This window comes from Bufo bufo, chromosome 4 (genome assembly GCF_905171765.1).
Source record: "Bufo bufo chromosome 4, aBufBuf1.1, whole genome shotgun sequence".
Taxonomy (NCBI): Eukaryota; Metazoa; Chordata; class Amphibia; order Anura; family Bufonidae; genus Bufo; species Bufo bufo.
This window is the reverse complement of record NC_053392.1, coordinates 532,423,318-532,444,445: the sequence shown is the minus strand read 5'-3', so window position 1 is coordinate 532,444,445 and position 21,128 is coordinate 532,423,318. Positions and strand designations below refer to the sequence as shown.

Below are 21,128 nucleotides of genomic sequence, written 5' to 3'. Positions count from 1 at the left end.
TATCAATTCTAGGAGACCAGAGACTCTTATATACCAATTTTCAGGACAATTGGCGCATATTTGATTTGTCCGAAACAAATCGTAAAACATTCCGGTTCGTTGAATCTGTATTTTTTGTTTTATAGAACACACTTTATAGCACTAATGAGCGCAGTCATTATGGAGGCACTCATTAGTATGCAGGAAGCGTGGGGAGTGGTGAATATAGTGCTGACTGTACTCACTACTCCCTGTTCTCTGGGTTCATGTAGGTGTGCACAATAGCCTAATGCTCTGTGACATAAGGTGACTGTGCAACAAGGCGCCGGCTGAAGACTAGGAAGCGGTGAGTGCAGGAAGAGTGCGCTAGATCTGCAGAGTGGCTGCACCATCTGGAGCAGGAGAGATGAGTTGTTTTATTTATTTTACTGTCTAATCTGAGGTCTGATGACAATTGGAGGTCTGATTGAGGGGCCTGATCGGAGGTCTGTTAAGGATTTGGGGGGTCAGATATGATTTGGAGGTCTGATGAACATTGCGGGGGTCTGGACAGGGGTCTGATCAGGTGCATCTTATAAAGCAAAAATATATATACAGTATATGAGAGGTTTTTTTTTTTTGCTTCCACAACACCAGTAAGACTAATTATAGAAGTATTAAATCTGTCAGTAGTAGACCATCTACTAACACCTTCACAAATTGATATTCTTTGGGGGTAATTTATGAAGCCCCGTTCTCAGGAAATCTGTATTCAAAAAGTTGCAAAAAAGGAGATTTGTGACTTTTTGGGCATTTATTGTGCAACATTTTGCAATTTTTAAACCACTAACTATTGAAGTTTTGAAAGAAGGGTGTAAAGTGGGTCTTATTAGCCTGTAGAGCTGATATAAACCAGATTTATTAACTATTACTTTTTAAAAAGTCACAAAGATGCACCAAATCTTTTCAACCATTGCGCGACAATATGTAAATTACGGCAACACAGACTCCAGCAAAACGGACTTCCCCTCACGATAATTCCTCCCTGTTTGTAGGCTGGTGACGATTTCTCTTTATGTTTAGAAGTGACTCATCCATCTTCCTCTACTTTAGTACTTCTGCCCACACGTTTCATTGTACGGTAATCGCACAGTAACCTTATTAAAGTGAAATCCCATGTTTCTAAGCAAATCACAGCCAGTGAAAAAAAAAACAGTGAAGGAAACTTCTTAAAGACACAGGAGAAGCTGTGTTCTGAGGAGGAAATAAAACAGGAAATGTGTGTGTGGAGTCTTTTTTCCACTGTGGGAAACCGAAGGAAGGTTTTTTTTTTTTTTTCCTTCGTAAAAACTAGAATGAATTCACTGGGATGATGTCACCTCCTAATAGTAATGACCACAAAATACCTTTGCTATATTTTGGTGCACCTCAGCCAATTCCGTAAGTTTGTACATATAACTTTTTCAGGAAATCCTAAGTGCTCACTGTGGTATTAAATAGACGTCTAAATCTGTGCATTTTGATGGTAACTGGGAACAGATCACAAAAAATTAACTCATGAAATTTCACTTCTCTTCCCATCCCAAGGCAAATATAGGTGCATGGGCTGCAAATCAGGGCTGCACTACTAACCTACAGTCGGGGGCGGACTGGGAACTTAAAGTGGCCCTGAAAAAAAAAAAATATTGCAGCACAAAATACCACTCCAACAGAGCAAAATACGGCTACTTTCACACTATCGTTCGGAGCGGATCCGTCTGATGTTTCATCAGACGGATCCGCTCCGATAATGCAGACGTTCGCATCCGTTCAGAACGGATCCGCCTGCATTAAAACTTAGAAAATTTTCTAAGTATGAAAGTAGCCTGAGCGGATCCGTTCAGACTTTACATTGAAAGTCAATGGGGAACGGATCCGCTTGAAGATTGAGCCATATGGTGTCATCTTCAAGCGGATCCGTCCCCATTGACTTACATTGTAAGTCTGGACGGATCCGCTCGCCTCCGCACGGCCAGGCGGACACCCGAACGCTGCAAGCAGCGTTCAGGTGTCCGCTCACTGAGCGGAGCGGAGGCTGAGCGCTGGCAGGCGGATGCATTCTCAGTGGATCCGCCTCCACTGAGAATGAATTGGGGCCAGACGGATGCGTTCAGGGCCGCTCGTGAGCCCCTTCAAACGGAGCGCACGAGCGGACACCCGAACGCTAGTGTGAAAGTAGCCTACCTCAGTGTAACACAATTAACTAGCCCAACAACATTGAAAACCACAGTGCAGCGCAAAATAATTCTCCAGCACCAATATATACCTCCCCAGAAGCTGCCCCCTGTGGTTGATGGCCAGGTACATATCTATTTGACGCCCCCCTCTGGAAGCGACAGGCAGGGGCGGACTGGGAACTTAAAGTGGCCCTGGAAAAAATACTAAGAGTACTCAAGTCCAAATTGATGGAAGGCAGGGCCAGCAATACCATATTGTGGTACGTAATACCACCCCAAAGGAGCCAAATACCACAGTCCTGGCATAAATACATTAAGAAATCTTGTGTTTCCCTTCACACAGTATTGTATAAAACTGTCTGCCTACAGCCACCACTAGGAAGAGCTCTGTGCACAAGAATGTATACAGTTACCAATGATATCAAAGAAAGTTGAAGCTCTCCCTAGTGGTAGCTGCCAGTAAATGCAGTGAATCTTTATTGTAACAGGAGAATCATGTGGTGTGGCTCCGTGGTATGTACGCCATTGTTCTTGGGGACAATGGTGGAAAGTGAACTTTATCATTAGCAACTAGTACCAGGCAGCTGCTGCCAAGGCTAATAAAATCATGGGAATTATGGATTTTGCTTAGCCTAATCACTAATTGGGCACACATGGAATATTGTGTACCATTTCAGTACGCGTTTATAAGAAGGATATAGCTAAACTGTACTGGGTACAGGGGTACCCAGCCAATGTAATTAAGTTAATGGGTGATTGCAAGGTTGGATTGGCCCACCAGGAGATCCTCTAATGGGCCCAAGCTCTGCTGCAATAGCGGGCCCCAAAGGCCCAGGAGATAAGATCTATTTGGAGCCTGTCACTTGCCAAAAATGTCTATTTCTTTAATTCAAATTTCAAATCCTATCCTAACATTACTGATGATGTAGGAGTTTGGCTCTGAGAATAATTTTCTCTGGTGGATCCAAGGAACCCCAGTGTGGGGTAATACACTTTGGGAAAAAGAAGGGGTAAATATATTAATGAACAGTAAAGAGATATGCTGCATTTTCTTTTTGTCTATCTATTGTAGGTCAGTAACCACGACAAGGGGCATCACTATGTGTGGAAGAAAGAGGTTTCACCATCACTATTAACTTTAAGAGCAGTGAGCCTATGAAAGATGTTGTGGTTAATTTGTTGAGAGCATTCAAGAGGCATTCGGATAGCTTTATAGAAAGTTATGATGTTACCAACTGTATGTGCTAGATTGCTGGAGATGGGTCATTGATCCAGTTGTTACTTTGATTGCCATATTGGGAGTCAGGAAGAAAGTTGTCCTCCAAAAATGGTACCTCATTGGACTATAGCTCACAGTCTTTCTTTTCCTTTCTTAGTCACCATTTTAGAATTTTATGTGAAGCTTGGTGGATTGTTTCTATATAATTTATTTTTATGACAAATAACATCACTTGGACTTTTATATAGATTTTGGACATTCAATGGGCCTGTTGACCTCCATAATACCGATCGAGATGTACACTAAAATGAGGTTTTGCCATACAGTCTCAGCTTGGATAAAGGTAAGCGTCAGTAAGAATGAGTTTCCTGTTAAGTGATCAGTATATCATCAGTGATCATTGAGATCCACCATTATCACACACACCATAATGGAGATGGGCTGACAATGCTTTTAGCTGTAAAAAAGGAAAGATGGCCACCATTTGTTGCAGTTGATTTGTAGGGGGGGGGGGGGGGGGTTCCCACACAGCAAGTATAGCTGATGTAGGACAAAGGTGTTGGTAATAATCAATTAGTGGCTTTTCTCTGGAGAAGCATAATGGTGACAGTTCACTCCTCAAGAGGGTACAGTTCTTATAACATTTCTGTTACTGTCAGAGGCAGACTGTCCATAGACCCTACAGGGGATTTTCCCAGTGGGCCAATGCCCCTAGGGCCACCCAAGCCCTCCTCACTGCCGCCGGCCGCGTACATACTACTGGGGGAACTAGAGGGGTCATTATGAGAGGAAGTCAGGCAACATGCTGAAAGTAGGTTTGGCTCGGTGTTGTGGCCAACATCTCACCTCCTAAGCCCCCTGCTCCATATCCATATTAGAGACAATTGGAGGAGGAAGACAAAAAGTGGCAGCTATTGATGGCCACCACAGAGGGACAACTTCTCGGGAGGTATTTTGTGCTGCACTGTGGCATTTGGTTCTGTGGGATGGTATTTTGTGCTGCACTATGGTATTATTTACCCTGCCATCTTGTATTGGCCCCATCTACTTGTGTTGCCCCACCTTCTGTCCATTTGGACCCGCCTACAACATTGGGGCCACTTTTTTTTACCTGGACCACTTTAAGTTCCCAGTCCACCCCTGGTTACTGATGCTTCTGATGGCAGCTTTCCATAGACACACTCCTTAGAATAGTGGACTACTTGAACTCAAGGCCATCTTCACTGAAGCCTTCTTGTCATTCAGTCACACTTGGCAGGATGCATCCCCTTACATCAGTTCCGCGAGCACAGCTCCTCTTCCTAGTGATGTCGCTGCTACAATCTTTAGCAACTGGGAGCCCCCCTCACTTTGGCCACCGATTACATAGTTGCTTAATTTTCAGAGACAGTCCCTGCAAGTATGGTCTGCAAATAAATGGATGGGGGTTATGTAATCCCCACCCACAAATTCTTGAATGTTTGGGGCATTCCCTAGGGTCTATATGTTCTGAATTTACCAACCGCTAATTTTTACCAACTACACTAAATGACATCTAGAAAACTGCCATCCTGACACATTAGCATTACTAAATGTATAGACACGAAATATAATAAAACACAGGTTAAACTTGTAGGATAACAGGTCGAACTGGATGGACAGATCTCTTTTTTTGGCCTTATAAACTATGTTATGTTAAAGGAGTTTTCTGACACTTTCTAACTGATGACCTATCTGGATAGGTATCCATCAGTATCTGCTCGTTGGGAGTCCGATACCTGGGACCCCCGCTGAGCAGCTGTTTGAGAAGGCACGTTCTCGCAGCTTTCCCTAGGCCAGTGACGTCATATCATCGTCCACATGGCCTAGGAGCAGCTAAGCCCCATTCAAGTGAATGGGGCTGACCTGCAATACCAAGCACAGCCGCTATATAATGTACGGCGCTGTGCCTGGTGAGCTGAGAAAATGCTGCGGCGCTACTGCAAACAGTGCCTTTTCAAACAGCTGATTGTCGGGGTTGTGGGGGTGGAGGCCAGGTCATCAGTTAGAAAGAGTTGGAAAACTCCTTTAAATACCTATACTCCCAATGAGTCCACCCTAGAAAGAGCAGTTTAACTTCAAAGCATGCAAACTTGTTGACTTTAGCAATTCAAACATTGCCAATGTCCATGTCATATAGTGTAAATTTCACATTAAACATATAACCATGTAAGTAAAACTGTCTAAACATCTCTGGGTGCTGATCACCCCGTACTGATTCGTCATCCCTTGGTATTTATTATAATTTTTTTACCGGTGCAGTTTCGGCCTATTTTTTGAGCTGAAGGGGCTGCACCTAGACTTTTTGTCTCACACCGGAGTTCTTCTTTTTCGGGGTTGATTAACCTTATTCTGTTTTCCCAGCTGAAGGCCATACAGTATAGTATAGTCCTTTCATTTCCCAGCAGAAGGGACTGTAAATGAAAGTGTCCCTCGCATTTCTTCTCACAAATTAGATTTATGAGTTACCTGCAGTAAGTCGTGTGTGATTAATAGTAAGAGTTGGAACGTTTTTCAACTCTAAGAATTGTCCTGTAGACTAATTCTCTAGTTCTGTAGATATGCAGTTTATCCAACAGATGGCGCCATTGTACTAGGGAAAACGTAACCATGAGCTCAATGATTGACTGTTTTGTTCATCGTGAGTTAATATTATAACGCTTCACTTATAGATCGCCAACATGTTATACTGCGTTCTAGTTGCTAACTGTGTAATGAACGCTAAAGATATACAATGCAGTACTAGACATTTAGATATAAGCACAACCATTCAACACTCATGCAGTCATGTGTAGCATTTTTGATTTTTAAACATGTAGAAGTGTCACAAATTTTTCTTCATTTAAATGGTTTACATTTAAAATGAGCAAAAAACAATAACTTTACATGCCAACTCTCCCCGAATGTTCAGGTGGCTCCCTGACAAAAGGGGAGTCCTCCTGGACTCCAGAAGTAGTTGACAATCTCCTGGGACCAGCATGGAGTACTACTTTCTCCTAGAAAACAGGCCTCCATATATTTTAACTGCATGTGGCATCGGGATACTGCATCATTTGATACCCATTAGGTGCCCAAATATGCACAAAAAGGGCAGAGCTCTGTGCAAAGGATGCATGGTTTGGAGTGTTGCAATGCAGCCCCTATTCTACCAGATACCACCTGACATTAAGACATTGAATTAATAAAAAAATAAAAAAAATTATATATTTTTTTTAATGAATCTGGTGGAAAAAAAATCATTGTGTGCTCCACTGGATTCTGTAACGTAAAGAGGTAGGTACATAGGTCTGCCATGTGCATATGACCTTACTGAGATATAGAGAGAGGCCATACCTAATAGTTGATGCGTCATTTCAAAGCTGTAAAAACAAAAACAGAAGTGTTTTACGGGACAATGCTGCTCTCTTACATTATGGCTTTTGTAAAATATGTAAATCCCTATAAAACCACAGAACGAGAATCACTATGTTTTGCAGTAAGTCCATTTAGGATTGCCGTTTTTTTCTGCCTCATTGATACATGTCATTTGGATTGATCACAGGAGAGTGAGAGCACAGTGGGCAGCAATTGACGGTGCTTATGGGATGTTTGCATGGACTTTAGAGCATAGTGCATGGGAGAAATACTGTAGTAAACACCGGCAACAGATAGGCAAGCAAGAATGGGGAGAACCCCACGAATTTCTCAGCCATTGAGCAGAGACTAATTATTACTGCAGACTGGTAGAATTGACTAGTAGTACATGTAACGTACGTCTAAGGTGGTGATTGTGCATAGCACTGACCAATACCCCTTAAAGAGTAATGAACTGTGCACCTGAACTGTTAAGACACCAGTGCAGCTAAGTGGATTAGGTTGCAGTTAGGCCTCTTGCACATGACCGTATGTATTTTGCAGTCCGCAAAAAATGGATCCACAAAAAATACAGATGCCATCCGGGGGCATTCTGTATTTTGCGGAACAGAACAGCTGGCCCCTAATAGAACAGTATTATCCTTGTCTGTAATGTGGACAATGATAGGACATGTTCTATTTTTTTGCAGAACGGAAATACGGAAACGGAATGCACACGGAGTACCTTCTGTTTTTTTTTTGCGGACCCATTGAAATAAATGGCTCCGCATACGGTCCGCAAAAATAAACTGAATGGAAACAAAATGAAAATATGTTTGTGTGCAAGAGGCCTTATGCTGTGTGCTGTTAACATGGCGTTACTTACAGGTACTGTGCTTTTAAAATGTTATGTTTTGCATGTAATTGTGGGTTTAGTGGGCTGGCAATGGTCTCTTGTCATATGTGCAGATGCAGAAGAGTTGCACCACAGCTGATTTGTGAATAGGTGGAGCTGAAGTACATAATAAGGTGTTTTGGTGCACCTCGTGTTCTTGATTATTGAGCCACTGACTAGACCATGTAAAGTGTTGTCCAGAAAGCCTGTTGTGCACAAGACCTGACCGTGTATCTGAGAACTGGATCTTTGGAGAGCAGTTAAGCCCAGCCTGCATACATCTCTGAAGAGGTGGAGATTCTGAGAATCCTGCTGAGATGTGGACTGCTATCAGTACCTTGAGCCTTCTGGACTGCTGCTAATGGAATCTTCTAGGGATAGCCCTCGAGATCTGTGAACAGAAGGCCCTACACATCCTTCAAGTGGTTGTGGGCCACTTCCAATGTGTTCCTGTACAGAGCTGTGTGGTAGACGTTCTCAGCCTGAAAGTGTGAACACAGATGGAAGCAGTGTCCGTCTGTTGAGGCCCTGCATGGACTTGTGCCGTGACTTGCTCTGTGAGTGTAACAGAGAATGTGCTGCAAAGTTCTGTGTCCATTGGAGACTGCCATGCTGTGTGCCTTTATTTGTAACTGCCAGAGTCCATTATTGTAACTTTGTGACCAATATAGGCTGTAACTGCCAAGCGGTGTGCCTTCATTTGTAACTGCCAAACAAAATACCAATTACTGTAACCACCATACTGTGTGACCAACAGAGACTGCAACTGTCGTGCTGTGTGCCTTTATTCTTAACTGCCAAAACAGAGTGCCCATTATTGTAACTACCATCCTTTGTAACCAATAGAGGCTGTAACTGCCAAGCTGTGTACCAATTCTTCTAATTGCCAGGTTGTGTGCCCAGGCGCTGTGTCATTGTATGGTACCATTACTATTGTTGCTCCAATTGGAGTAAAGTTCTGTTGCTTGAAACTGTGCTGTGTCTGCGTCAGTGGGGTATCCTGTCAGGATTACGGGCCACACACAGAAACTGACCCACTTACATACTCCTGGACCATTGGACTCAACATGTTAAAAAAATTGTCTTACAGGAAATTTAGAAAAACATATATAATCTACAAATATAAAAATAAGAAATATGTGAATATGATATATAATATATAATAATTTTTCATCTCATATTCTTGCTGGAAACCCCAATTATCCTAGGTGGTACTTGCCAGCTCCTGTTTTTCAGCAAGGAACAGGTGCACATACTTTCTGAAAACCTTCACAATGCCATAAAATATAAAAGTCATCCTTGTTTAAAACAATGTAAGCAGAAAAAGCCAGAATATAATCTGCAAGGGATCGATGTCCCAATTCTGCATGAAGGAGAAAGTCCATTCTAAATGCAGTGTATCTGCAAAGCGGTGTTTATCCATTTACTAGGAGGCCTGTCACAGGTCATGTAAACCTGACACGGTAATAGTTATTTATTATCTTTCACCCCATACAGCAAATGCCAAGTAACCTACTACCTATAGCAAGGGCTCGGTGACTCTGTATACATCCAGGCTTAACATGTCTGCAAAACTAATTACTGTGGATGATTTTGAGCAACATGCTAAGTGTTTTCTGAAAAAATCAGTATTTGATTATTATCGATCGGGGGCAGAAAATCAACAAACGTTAGCCGACAACGTAGCAGCATTTTCCAGGTGAGAAATAATATCTGAGGATTTACTCTTCATTTGCTGTTTTTAGAAATCATAGACATGTTAAAATTAGGGGCAGTATTTTTTTGTGTTCTTTTAGGTATTTTCGCCCCTTGAGGATATGTTCACATGTGTTGGAAACTCTGCAGATGCTCCACTGTTGATTTGCGGGCAGAAAAAAGCGCAACATATTACAGTTACAGCAAAATGGATGAGATTTTACCAAACCTCACATGCTTGAGACCCCCAGCATGGCAATTTATGCTGCAGATTTCCAACCTGGATTTTACCCTTTGAATCTGTAGAAAAATCTACTACAAGTCTGCATGTAACACATAAGGTTTTTGCTGTGGATTAGTGTCGATTTTGCAGCTGAAACCCCATCAAATCCACTTAGGAAATATGCCCAGTATGGCCGTTCCCTAAAATAGTAATTTTCAACTTTTCTTTTACCATCGGGGAACCCCTAACAACAGTTTTAATTTCATAAGGAACCCCTAGAATTAACCATCTCTACTGAATATGTGACATGTCTTACCCTTGATGTCTTCATGGAAACCTCTAGCCATGTTCAAAGGATCCTCATGGAACCCTGGTATGGAAAAACTGCCTTAAAGGAAAGGCTCACCATTGAAGGGGTTGTGCAGGGGTTTTACATTGATGACCTAAACAGGATCAAAGTTACAAGCTGGATAATTTCTTGAGCGGGTTGTCTAGGACTAGAAAGAAGGGTTTGCTCTTTTTCCAAAAACAGAAACAGGTCTACTCATGGGCTGTGTTTGGTATTGTAACTTATGCTCATTCAATTAAGGGGAGGTTTAGTAGCAGACACAACTCATGGACAGATGTGGACTGTGTTTTCTAAACCCTCGACAGCCTCTTTAATATATCTATATAGTGGTCAGCTCTCTCCTGTTCTTATACACAGCTACAAATTCCCTGCATGGACATTGATTTAGAAGATAACATATTGGCTGCCTACTGGTGCCACTACAAAGAGCGTAGAACTTGTTGGTTGTCTACAGCTGAATGCTGGTACATTGAGCTGAATAATTATCTAATAACATGCTGTAAAAGCCTTTTTTCAGACAACCATATAGTTATTGAGTTGATTTTTCAGGGTTCTCCAAGTGCTTTGTACAAATGTTTTGTTCTATTCAGGACATTATTTCTCTAAATGTTTTAACAAAAAAATCTATTTGCTTTTTTTGCGTTATTAAAGGTAAAAATGTTGTGCCCCTAAAGTTTAGCTTTTGTTTTTGTACAGTTTCCCATAAGTAGTAACAATAGACATTTTGAAAAGTATTTACAAAGTACTATAGAAGTAAAGCGTGTGACTGCTACGGGGCCCTTAGTAAGAGGTCCTGGTTAGCCTCATTTACTTTGTTATCAGGTGGCAAGAACCTGTGCAGTATTTAGCGTCTTCTCTAGAGGAAGTGCAATGCTATCAAAAAAGACAGTGGAGAATTGGTAAGGAAAGGGTTGATAGGGGAGACAGAGTCCAGACTCTTTTACATTGGGAGGCAAATCAGCTAAGGTGGCCCAATTTAGTCTTTACTATAGGGTCCTCTCTCTACATTGTATGCCTATCAGAAAATATGTATATATAGTGGTACTACTTCTGCACATAAATGTGATTTTGGCAATTTTATTGTCACTGAAAACTAGCGTATAGAAATTAAGATGTTCCTAACAGTAACCAATCAGATACCAATTTAATTTCTAACATTCAGAATAAAAATTTAAGAGGTTTTCTGGGAATTAGATATTGATGAACTATCCTGAATACAGGTTATCAATAGGGTTGTCCCGATACCACTTTTTTAGGACCGAGTACAAGTACCGATACTTTTTTTCAAGTAGTCACCGATACCGAATACCGATACTTTTTTAAAATGTCATGTGACCGTTTTGGGGGATCTGTGGATCTGTGGATGACGCACTGTCATGTGGGGGATCTGTGGATGGCACTTTTATGGGGGACCTGTGGATGGCACTGTTATGGGGGATCTGTGGATGGCACTGTTATGGGGGATCTGTGGATGGCACTGTTATGGGGGATCTGTGGATGGCACTGTTATGGGGGATCTGTGGATGGCACTGTTATGGGGGATCTGTGGATGGCACTGTTATGGGGATCTGTGGATGGCACTGTTATGGGGGATCTGTGGATGGCACTGTTATGGGGATCTGTGGATGGTGCTGTTATGGGGGATCTGTGGATGGCACTGTTATGGGGATCTGTGGATGGTGCTGTTATGGGGGATCTGTGGATGGCACTGTTATGGGGGATCTGTGGATGGCACTGTTATGGGGGATCTGTGGATGGCACTGTTATGGGGGATCTGTGGATGGCACTGTTATGGGGGATCTGTGGATGGCACTGTTATGGGGGATCTGTGGATGGCACTGTTATGGGGGATCTGTGGATGGCACTGTTATGGGGATCTGTGGATGGTGCTGTTATGGGGGATCTGTGGATGGCACTGTTATGGGGATCTGTGGATGGTGCTGTTATGGGGGATCTGTGGATGGCACTGTTATGGGGGATCTGTGGATGGCACTGTTATGGGGATCTGTGGATGGCACTGTTATGGGGGATCTGTGGATGGCACTGTTATGGGGATCTGTGGATGGCACTGTTATGGGGATTTGTGGATGGCACTGTTATGGGGATCTGTGGATGGTACTGCTATGGGGTGGGATATCTGTGGATGGCATTGTTATGGGTGGGGGGATCTGAGGATGGCATTGTTATTTGGTGGGGGATCTGTGGATGGTGCTGTTATAGGGGATCTGTGGATGGAACTGTTATGGGGAGGATCTGTGGATGACACTGCTATATGTCATCCACAGATCCCCCTCATAACAGTGTCCCCCAATACACCGGGCCCCGCCGCTCACCGAAGTATTTTTTTATAAACGTGAATCCTTATCCAGTTATTAAGTTGAACTAACGCTGCCCTCTCCCATGTTCCCCTGTATCCCCCTGTATCCCCATAGCACTTACTTAAGCTTCCATAGCAGGCAGAGCAGACGGCAGCAGTAACGTCACTCACTGACGTTGCGCGTCTGCTCCGCCTGCTTCACTCATAAAGTGGGCGGAGCAGGCGCTCTACGTCAGTGAGTGACGTTACTGCTGCCGTCTGCTCTGCCTGCTATGGAAGCTTAAGTAAGTGCTATGGGGATACAGGGGGGACATGGGAACATGGGAGAGGGCAGCGTTAGTTCAAAAAAGTATTCTATTTATGTATCGGGGCGGGGTATCGGCGGCTGAGTACCGCCGAGAAAACTCGGAATCGGTCCCGATACCGATACTAGTATCGGTATCGGGACAACCCTAGTTATCAATATTGGATTGTACTGTTTTGGGTAGCGGCTGGGGCTGGAAACTGTACAGTGGAAGGATATATGTGGATATATTTATGCAGTTTTATTAATTATTCCCATTTAGTGAGTGCCCTTCCACATTTCAATTTCAAGATTTCTCACATGCTACTAATCACAGCACAATTTTTTTTGTTAGTAAAATGGAAATATGTATTTTATATTGCATATGATATAATTGACTGTTAATTGTTACCGTTAGAAAAGAAAAGTCACAAGATTTTTCACATGCCTCTCCCCTACTCTGGAACTTGCTACCCCAGCACATCGCCCAACATCTTAACCTTCAAAAGTAACCTGAAAGCCCACTTAATCAGGAAAGTCTACCATCTGCTGACACCAGACAGCCAGATGAGCACCCTTTACCCTTACCCACAGTGTCCTTCCCCTTTACCTTGTAGATTATAAGGTCTTGCGAGCAGGGCCTATCTCCCTCTGTACCAGTCTGGTAATAGTTTCATGTTTGTTGTATTTGTATTTTTTATATTATGTATGTGTAAACCTCTATTGGAGGAGAAGGTGCTTTCAAATTAATAATAATTTTTATTATAAATAATAATAAACAAGTCAGAGTATATACTGTATATAATGTGGATTACAATGTTACATTATAGCATAAGGATGTTTTATCATGGGAGTAGACAAGTAAAGGGGTTTTCATCTTTTCCCATATTGATGACCTATCCTGTTTACAGAAAACATAGCACTCATGCGAGCGCTGCATTCTCTTCACTGTTTATCTGCTCACCGTCAACATAGCAGCGGTAAGCAGTGTAACTACAGCTCCTCTGTCCCCATCACTTGAATAGGAATAAGCAGTTGTAGTTACACTCTATCCCATTCAAGAAAATTGGATAGAGAAGCTGTAATCACCCTACTCACTGCTGCAGTGTCGACAGCAAGCAGGTAAACAGTGAAGAGGAGGTAGTGCTTGCAGTCATGTGATTACTGAAGGCCGGGCGTCTGTGCAAGCTGCTAGGTCTTAGCAGACCCAGATCAGCTCTGCAGTGAGGTTGTGCAGCCCTGTACAACCTCTCTGGGACCTCTATTCCCCCTGTAACAGAGGCTACTATGTCACCCTCAGTTGCAGGAAAAATCTGCAATAAAAAAGGTAAACTTAAATGTCCTCCAAAGGTCTTGATAGATAAAATAATAAAGACAAAATAAATAATAAAATAGAAAAACTCCATAACACGCCACACTGCAGCTTGTAGCCCAGCCACCAATGACCAGAACCCATACATCCTATATATCATCCTATATCATAGAAGCCTGGCTGACACCCTCTGACACCTACTCCCCTGCTGCACTCTCTTATAGTGGATTTCATTTCACTCACATCCCCAGCCCTGACTGCAAACATGGGGGAGGAGTTGGTATTCTCCTATCAGACACCTGCTTCTACAGTCCAACACCACTGCCACCCTCCATTACGCTCACTTCATTTGAAGTACACTCTGTTCGCATCTACTCTCCTCCAACCTGCAAGTAGCTGTCATTTACCGCCCCCCAGGCCCAGCCACAATCTTTCTTGACCACTTTAACACCTGGCTCCTACACTTTCTTTCTGCCAACATCCACACTATCATCATGGGTGACATCCCTATTGACACCTGCCACTCAGCCGCCTCTAAACTCCCACCACTCTCTTCCTCTTTTGGCCTCTCACAGTGGTCTTTCGCTACCACCCACAGAGATGGTCACACTCTGGATTTTATCTTTACCCGCCTCTGCTCCCTATCTAACCTTTCTAATACGCCTCTCCCCCTATCCGACCACAACCTACTTAGCTTCTCTTCACTGGTCTCTTCTGCTGCTCCCCCGGTCCACACACTAACACACCCCCGCAGGAGCCTTAAACATCTCGACTTTCGCTTGCTTTCTGACTCTTTTCTACTACTCTCTACCATTTGTTCCCTCCAAGACCCAGATACTGCCACCACCCTATATAACATCACAATAAGTACAGCTCTGGACATTGTTGCCCCCCCTCAAACACAACAAAACCCGAAAAAATCAACAGGCAACCCTGGCACACCAACCTGACCAAAAAACTCAGACAAGCTTCCAGGGCTGCTGAGCGCTGATGGAAGAAATCCCATTCTAAGGATCACTTCACCGCATACAAGCAATCCCTCCTCATTTTCAAATCCTCAATCGCTGATGCAAAACAGACCTACTTCTCATCTCTCATATCTTCCCTGTCCCACAGCACTAAACAACTTTTTAACACGTTTAACTCCCTTCTCCGTCTCCCAGCGCCCCCACCCTATCTTCTCATCTCAGCTAAGGACTTTGCAACATACTTCAAACAAAAGATCGTCAACATTATAGAACGCTTCAGTGCACAGTCCCCACAGACCCTCTACACAACTGCTCAGTCCTCTTCTCCCAAAACTCACTTCTAGACCATTACAGAAGAAAAACTCTCCACTCTACTCTCTAGATCACATCTCACCACCTGTGCACTTGACCCAATCCCATCCCACCTCATCCCTAACCTCACCACAGTGTTTATCCCAGCCCTAACTCATCTCTTCAACCTATCACTAACCTCTGGTGTCTTCCCCTCTGGTTTTAAACATGCTACCATTACACCCATCCTCAAAAAGCCTTCACTTGACCCATTTTCTTTGTCCAGTTATTGCCCCATATCACTTCTTCCATATGCCTCAAAGCTACATGAGCAACATGTCCATTCTGAACTGTCCTCTCATCTCTCCTCCTGCTCCCTCTTTGACCAGCTACAATCTGGCTTCCAACCCCACCACTCAACTGAGACTGCCCTCACCAAAGTCACCAATGACCTACTAACAGCCAAAACAAAAAAAACATTACTCTGCCCCCCTTCTCCTTGACCTGTCCTCTGCCTTTGACACTGTTGACCACTCCTTTCTGTTACAAACTCTCTCATCTCTTGGCATCACTGACCTGGCCCTCTCCTGGATCACATCATACCTCACAGAGTGGACATTTAGCGTCTCCCACTCTCACACCACCTCCTTGTCTCATTCCCTCTCTGTTGGTGTCCTGCAAGGCTCTGTCCTAGGAACCCTGCTCTTCTCTATCTACACTTTCGGTCTGGACAGATCATAGAGTCCCATGGCTTTCAGTATCACTTTTATGCTGACGACACACAAATCTACATTTCTGGTCCAGACATCACCACCTTACTATCCAGAATCCCACAATGCCTATCTTCCATATCCTCTTTCTTCTCCTCTCGCTTTCTAAAACTTAACATGGATAAAACAGAATTCATCATCCCACATCTTGCTCAACGCCCCCAACAGACCTATATATCATGATAAATGGCTGCACACTCTCCCCGGTCAACCAAGTCTGCTGCCTGGAGTGACCTTGGATTCTGCCCTCTCCTTCAGACCACACATCCAAGCCCTTTCCACCACCTGCCGCCTTCTACTCAAAAACATCTCCCCCGATCCGCGCTTTCCTCAACTTTGAGTCTGCGAAAATGCTTGTACATGTCCTCATCATCTCCCACCTAGACTACTGCAACATTCTCCTCTGTGGCCTTCCATCTAACACTCTGGCACCCCTCCAGTCTATCCTCAACTCTGCTGCCCGACTAATCCACCTTTCACCCTGTTACTCCTCTTCCTCTCCCCTCTGCCAATCCCTTCACTGGCTCCCCATTGCCCAGCAAATTCAGTTAAAAATACTAACAAATGCATACAAGGCTGTCCACAACCTGTCCCCTCCCTACATCTCTGAGCTACTTTCCCGATACATCCCCACACGCAATCTCCGATCCTCAAAAGACCTCCTTCTCTGCTCTCCTCTTATCACCTCTTCCCACAATCGCCTCCAAGATTTCTCCCGTGCATCCCCACACTCTGGAACTCGCTACCCCAACATATCAGACTCTCACCTACAGTGGAATCCTTTAAAAGAAATCTAAAAACTCACCTCTTCAGACAAGCCTACAACCAGTGACCCTGCTGCCTCTATACCGCCATGACCAACTTTACCCTCTCCTACTGTGTCCTTCTCCCATACCATGTAGATTGTAAGCCCTCACGGGCAGGGCCCTCTCTCCTTCTGTACCAGTCTGTAACTTGTCTTGTTCATGCTTAGTGCAATTGTCTGTATTATGTATGTATACACCTTTTTATATGTACAGCACTATGGAATGAATGGCACTTTAATAATAATAATAATAATAATATCAAAATGAAAGTTAAGAAAAGGGGTCATAATTATATAAATATTGTACAGTATTTGCACATTGTGCTATTACAAAAAACCCACAAAACACCTCTCTTTGTTTTTTTTTTACATTTGCCTGGTTATAAAAATAAATAAATGGTAAGCAACATTAGTTATGTAAATCAATGTATGTGAGGTAACATGACATCAATTTTGCTGCTGCATTCAGGCTGCAGAGGGAACTGCAACATTTTGTATTCGGAGAGGGCCGGACAGGGGTGGAGCTTGTAATAATTGCCATTTGTTATTTATGCATTATATAGTGGTACTTACCTATAGGGAGCATTGGGATAAGCAAACATCTAAAAACATCATAACGATGACACTAAAATATGCATTGTTATTTTAAATGCACATAAAATCTGAAGAGAGCAAGGATAAGTATGTATTGGTTGGCTTTTTAACTATCTATCTATTTATCTATGATCTGTCTATCTATGATCTATCTATCTATCTATCTATCTATCTATCTATCTATCTATCTTTCTAGAGTAAAGAAAAAGTAAAACAGCAGCACTCTCCTGGCTGCCAGGTGCAAATCCCACTCAAATTCCCGAACCAGGAACAGCAGAACAAAATCGATGAAATTAGGGCAGCACTCCGGTCTTGTGGTGAAAAAAGGTGAATTTTATTACACCCAACAGCAATGCAGCATTTCAGCTCTCTCAATGGAGCTCAAAGCTTGACAAAGGCTCCATTGAGAGAGCTGAAATGCTGCATTGCTATTGGGTGTAATAAAATTCACCTTTTTTCACCACAAGACCGGAGTGCTGCCCTCATTTCATCTATCTATCTATCTATCTATCTATCTATCTATCTATCTATCTATCTGTGTCTGTCTAATATGTCTGTTCTGTCTGCTAGTGACAGAAGTAGGTTTGAGTGAGAGAACTATACAATGCTTTATCTCCCCTGTATTTTCTGCCAGGTTCGCCAGAAATTACATTAGATCAGTGGGGTCTCTGTAAGGGTATTTTCACACTTGCGGCAGGACGGATCCGACAGGCTGTTCACCATGTCGGATCCGTCCTGCGGCTGTTTCGCCGTGCCCCCGGGCCGCCGCTCCGTCCCCATTGACTATAATGGGGATGGGGGCGGAGCTCCGGCGCAGCACGGCGGTGCACGGCTTAAGGCCGCCGGACTAAAATTACTGCATGTCAGGTTTTTTAGTCCGGCGGCTTTCTCCGTGCACCGCCGTGCTGCGCCGGAGCTCCGCCCCCATCCCCATTATAGTCAATGGGGACGGAGCGGGGGCACGGCGAACAGCCACAGGACGGATCCGACATGCTAAACAGCATGTCGGATCCGTCCTGCCGCAAGTGTGAAACTAGCCTAAGTCATGTATTCAGCTTATTCTCAGCAAAGACAAGATAATATTATCTAAAAGAAGAACCCCTTTAAAGTGTTTATATCACCAACATATTGCACAGCCCTCTACAGGAAGTAAAGACACATATGGCAAAAATCCTAAAACAAATGACCTTTCATGGGCAATGAGACAAGGGGATTGGGATCCTTACCAATCTAGATGATTAGGGGAGTAATACAATCCATGTAACTGTAAGTACCCATGTGCGCCTACAATGGGCAGCGCATATGTAGACCGCTATACTTTAGTAGTCTTGTAATGATCAGGTTGAACTCTCTTCATCACAAATGTGACTAAAACAGTGTGACAGTAACAATATGATGTCTGCGTTATAAGTGGATTCAGTCGTAGAACTGCTTCTTGTTATTAGCACGTACATTTAACAATTGGCACACATCGCTGCCATGACAGAGGACCCTTTTAGAACTGACTTTCCTTGAAAACAGTTGCTTAATTGCAGAAAAATGTGAAAACAAACCCTAAACATGTGTTCGCTGTCTGAAGCTTGATTTACATTTCATTGATCTCAGATGGAGGTTGTATCCTCGTGTTCTAAGAGATGTTTCTGCCACGGATCTCTCGACCACCATACTAGGACAGAAAGTGAGCATGCCAATATGTGTAGGAGCAACAGCAATGCAGAGAATGGCTCACCCTGACGGAGAAACGGCGACTGTACGAGGTAAACCTGCTCTCCCTGGACCACCTTCAAATTACTGAAGTTAACATGATGCATAGGGAGATATATGCCCTGCGCTACAGGCAGAGGCACCTAATTTATGATGAGGCATAGGCTTGATGAAGGCACGCTCTGTGCCGAAACGTGTCACTTGTATGTGACAAATAAATCAAGCATCTTAAAAGCTACTTTACGTGACTGCCGGTCCTTTCCTATTGCTGTTTGCTGTTATCCGGGATGCCAGCCCTTGGACACGTGCACCACTACGCTATCACCCGAACCGCAGTGCCGACCGGTGATTATTACACTAGGCATAGGCGTGCGCAGCCTATTGCATTAGGGTGTGCACCCTAAAGCACAAACATACACGCCGCGCGCGCGTGTGTGTGTTATATATATTATATCCACAGATCCTCCATAACAGTGTGTCAATTTTTATTGTACTAACCTAATACTTAAAAGACACGCTTTCAAGAGTTTTCCTTTCTTCCTCGGTACGCTTGAGTATTAAGGGTGGGTTCACATCTGCGTTATGTCATTCCGTTATAGGTTCAGTTTCAAACGGAATATAACGGAATGGCCAGATGGAATGCAAAACGGAAACCTTTTTTCCTTTTTGCTCTGTCCTAATAGAAGTTTATGAGAAAGCAGAACCGATCCGTCTGGGTCCTGTCGACAGGATTTTCTTTTCCGTCTTGCATAACAGGAACCAGATGGATCCGTTTTGATTCCTATAGACTTCTATGAAGACGGAGAGCAAACAGAAAGCCTCCTGCAGAGTCTGCACTGTACGAGAGAGATAGCAGTGGCTGTGAAGGGGAAAGTTCCAGAGCCTTTCTGCTGCCTGACCAACCGTATCCTTCCACAGCGCCAGCCTGCAGGACATGAGAGAGGCCTGGGGTCCACATTACAGCACCACTACATTTACATTTATTTATTATCAAAAAGCATCATACATAACAAAAATAAAAAATTTAACTGAATTACATTTATAATAAAAAATTTACTTACAAAAGAAGCTATTTGGTCGTCTGCTCTGCCGTCCTCTGCTTGCTTCCACGGATTCTTTGCCCTCCTTTCTGTTTCTCCTCAGTGCGCAGGCATACTGTTATGGTGGATCTGTGGATGACACACTGTTATGGGGGACCTGTGGATGACACACTGTTATATTGGATCTGTGGATAACACTGTTATGGGGGACCTGTGGATGACACACTGTTATGGTGGATCTGTGGATAACACTGTTATGGGGGACCTGTGGATGACACACTGTTATGGGCATCTGTGGATGACACACTGTTATGGGCATCTGTGGATGACACACTGTTATGGGGGACCTGTGGATGACACACTGTTATGGGGGACCTGTGGATGACACACTGTTATGGGGGACCTCTGGATGACACACTGTTATGGGCATCTGTGGATAACACACTGTTATGGGCATCTGTGGATGACACACTATTATGGGGGATCTGTGGATGACACTGTTATGGGCATCTGTGGATGACACTGTTATGGGAATCAGTGGATGACACTGTTATGGGGGCATCTGTGCATGACGCACTGTTATTAACAGTGCGTCATCCACAGATCCCCCCCATAACAGTATCATCCACAGATTCCCCCCATAACAGTGTCATCCACAGATTCCCCCCATAACAGTGTCATCCACATATCCCCCATAAAAGGTGACATATTCCACACAGATGCCCCATAACAGTATCATCCACAGATCCCCCCCCCATAACAGTGTGTCATCCACAGATCCCCCATAACAGTGTCATATTCCACAGATGCCCCCATAACAGTGTCATCCACAGATCTCCCCTTAACAGTCTATTAATGTGTGGAATCTGACACAGATGCGGGAGGATCTGTGGATGACACTGTTATGGGGGGCCAGGGGGGGATCTGTGGATGACTGCAGTCTTGTGCTATATATGTGTGATCATCCACAGATCCCCCGCACCCACTCCAGCTAGGATTCACAGTGCACAATCACCATTCACTGGGCTCCCTGGGCATGGGCACTGGGCAGGCAGGCAAGCTCTTCAAACATTCAAACTAGCCGGCCGGCCGGGGGCAGCGTAATGTGACGTCACTCACCCCGTCACGCCGCACGCGC

General features: G+C 43.9%; 1 protein-coding gene across 1 annotated transcript in view; it reads left to right on the top strand.

Annotated features, from left to right (window-relative positions):
* Positions 1-9,072: 9,072 nt before the first annotated feature.
* The window catches only part of HAO1 (hydroxyacid oxidase 1), a 64,064-nt gene continuing 52,008 nt past the window's right edge, over positions 9,073-21,128 (top strand). Inside the window, exons 1-2 of the mRNA XM_040429852.1 lie at positions 9,073-9,338; positions 18,852-19,003. Coding sequence (XP_040285786.1) covers positions 9,202-9,338; positions 18,852-19,003 — 289 coding nt within the window. The 5' untranslated portion in view covers positions 9,073-9,201. The remainder of the gene's footprint in view (positions 9,339-18,851; positions 19,004-21,128) is intronic.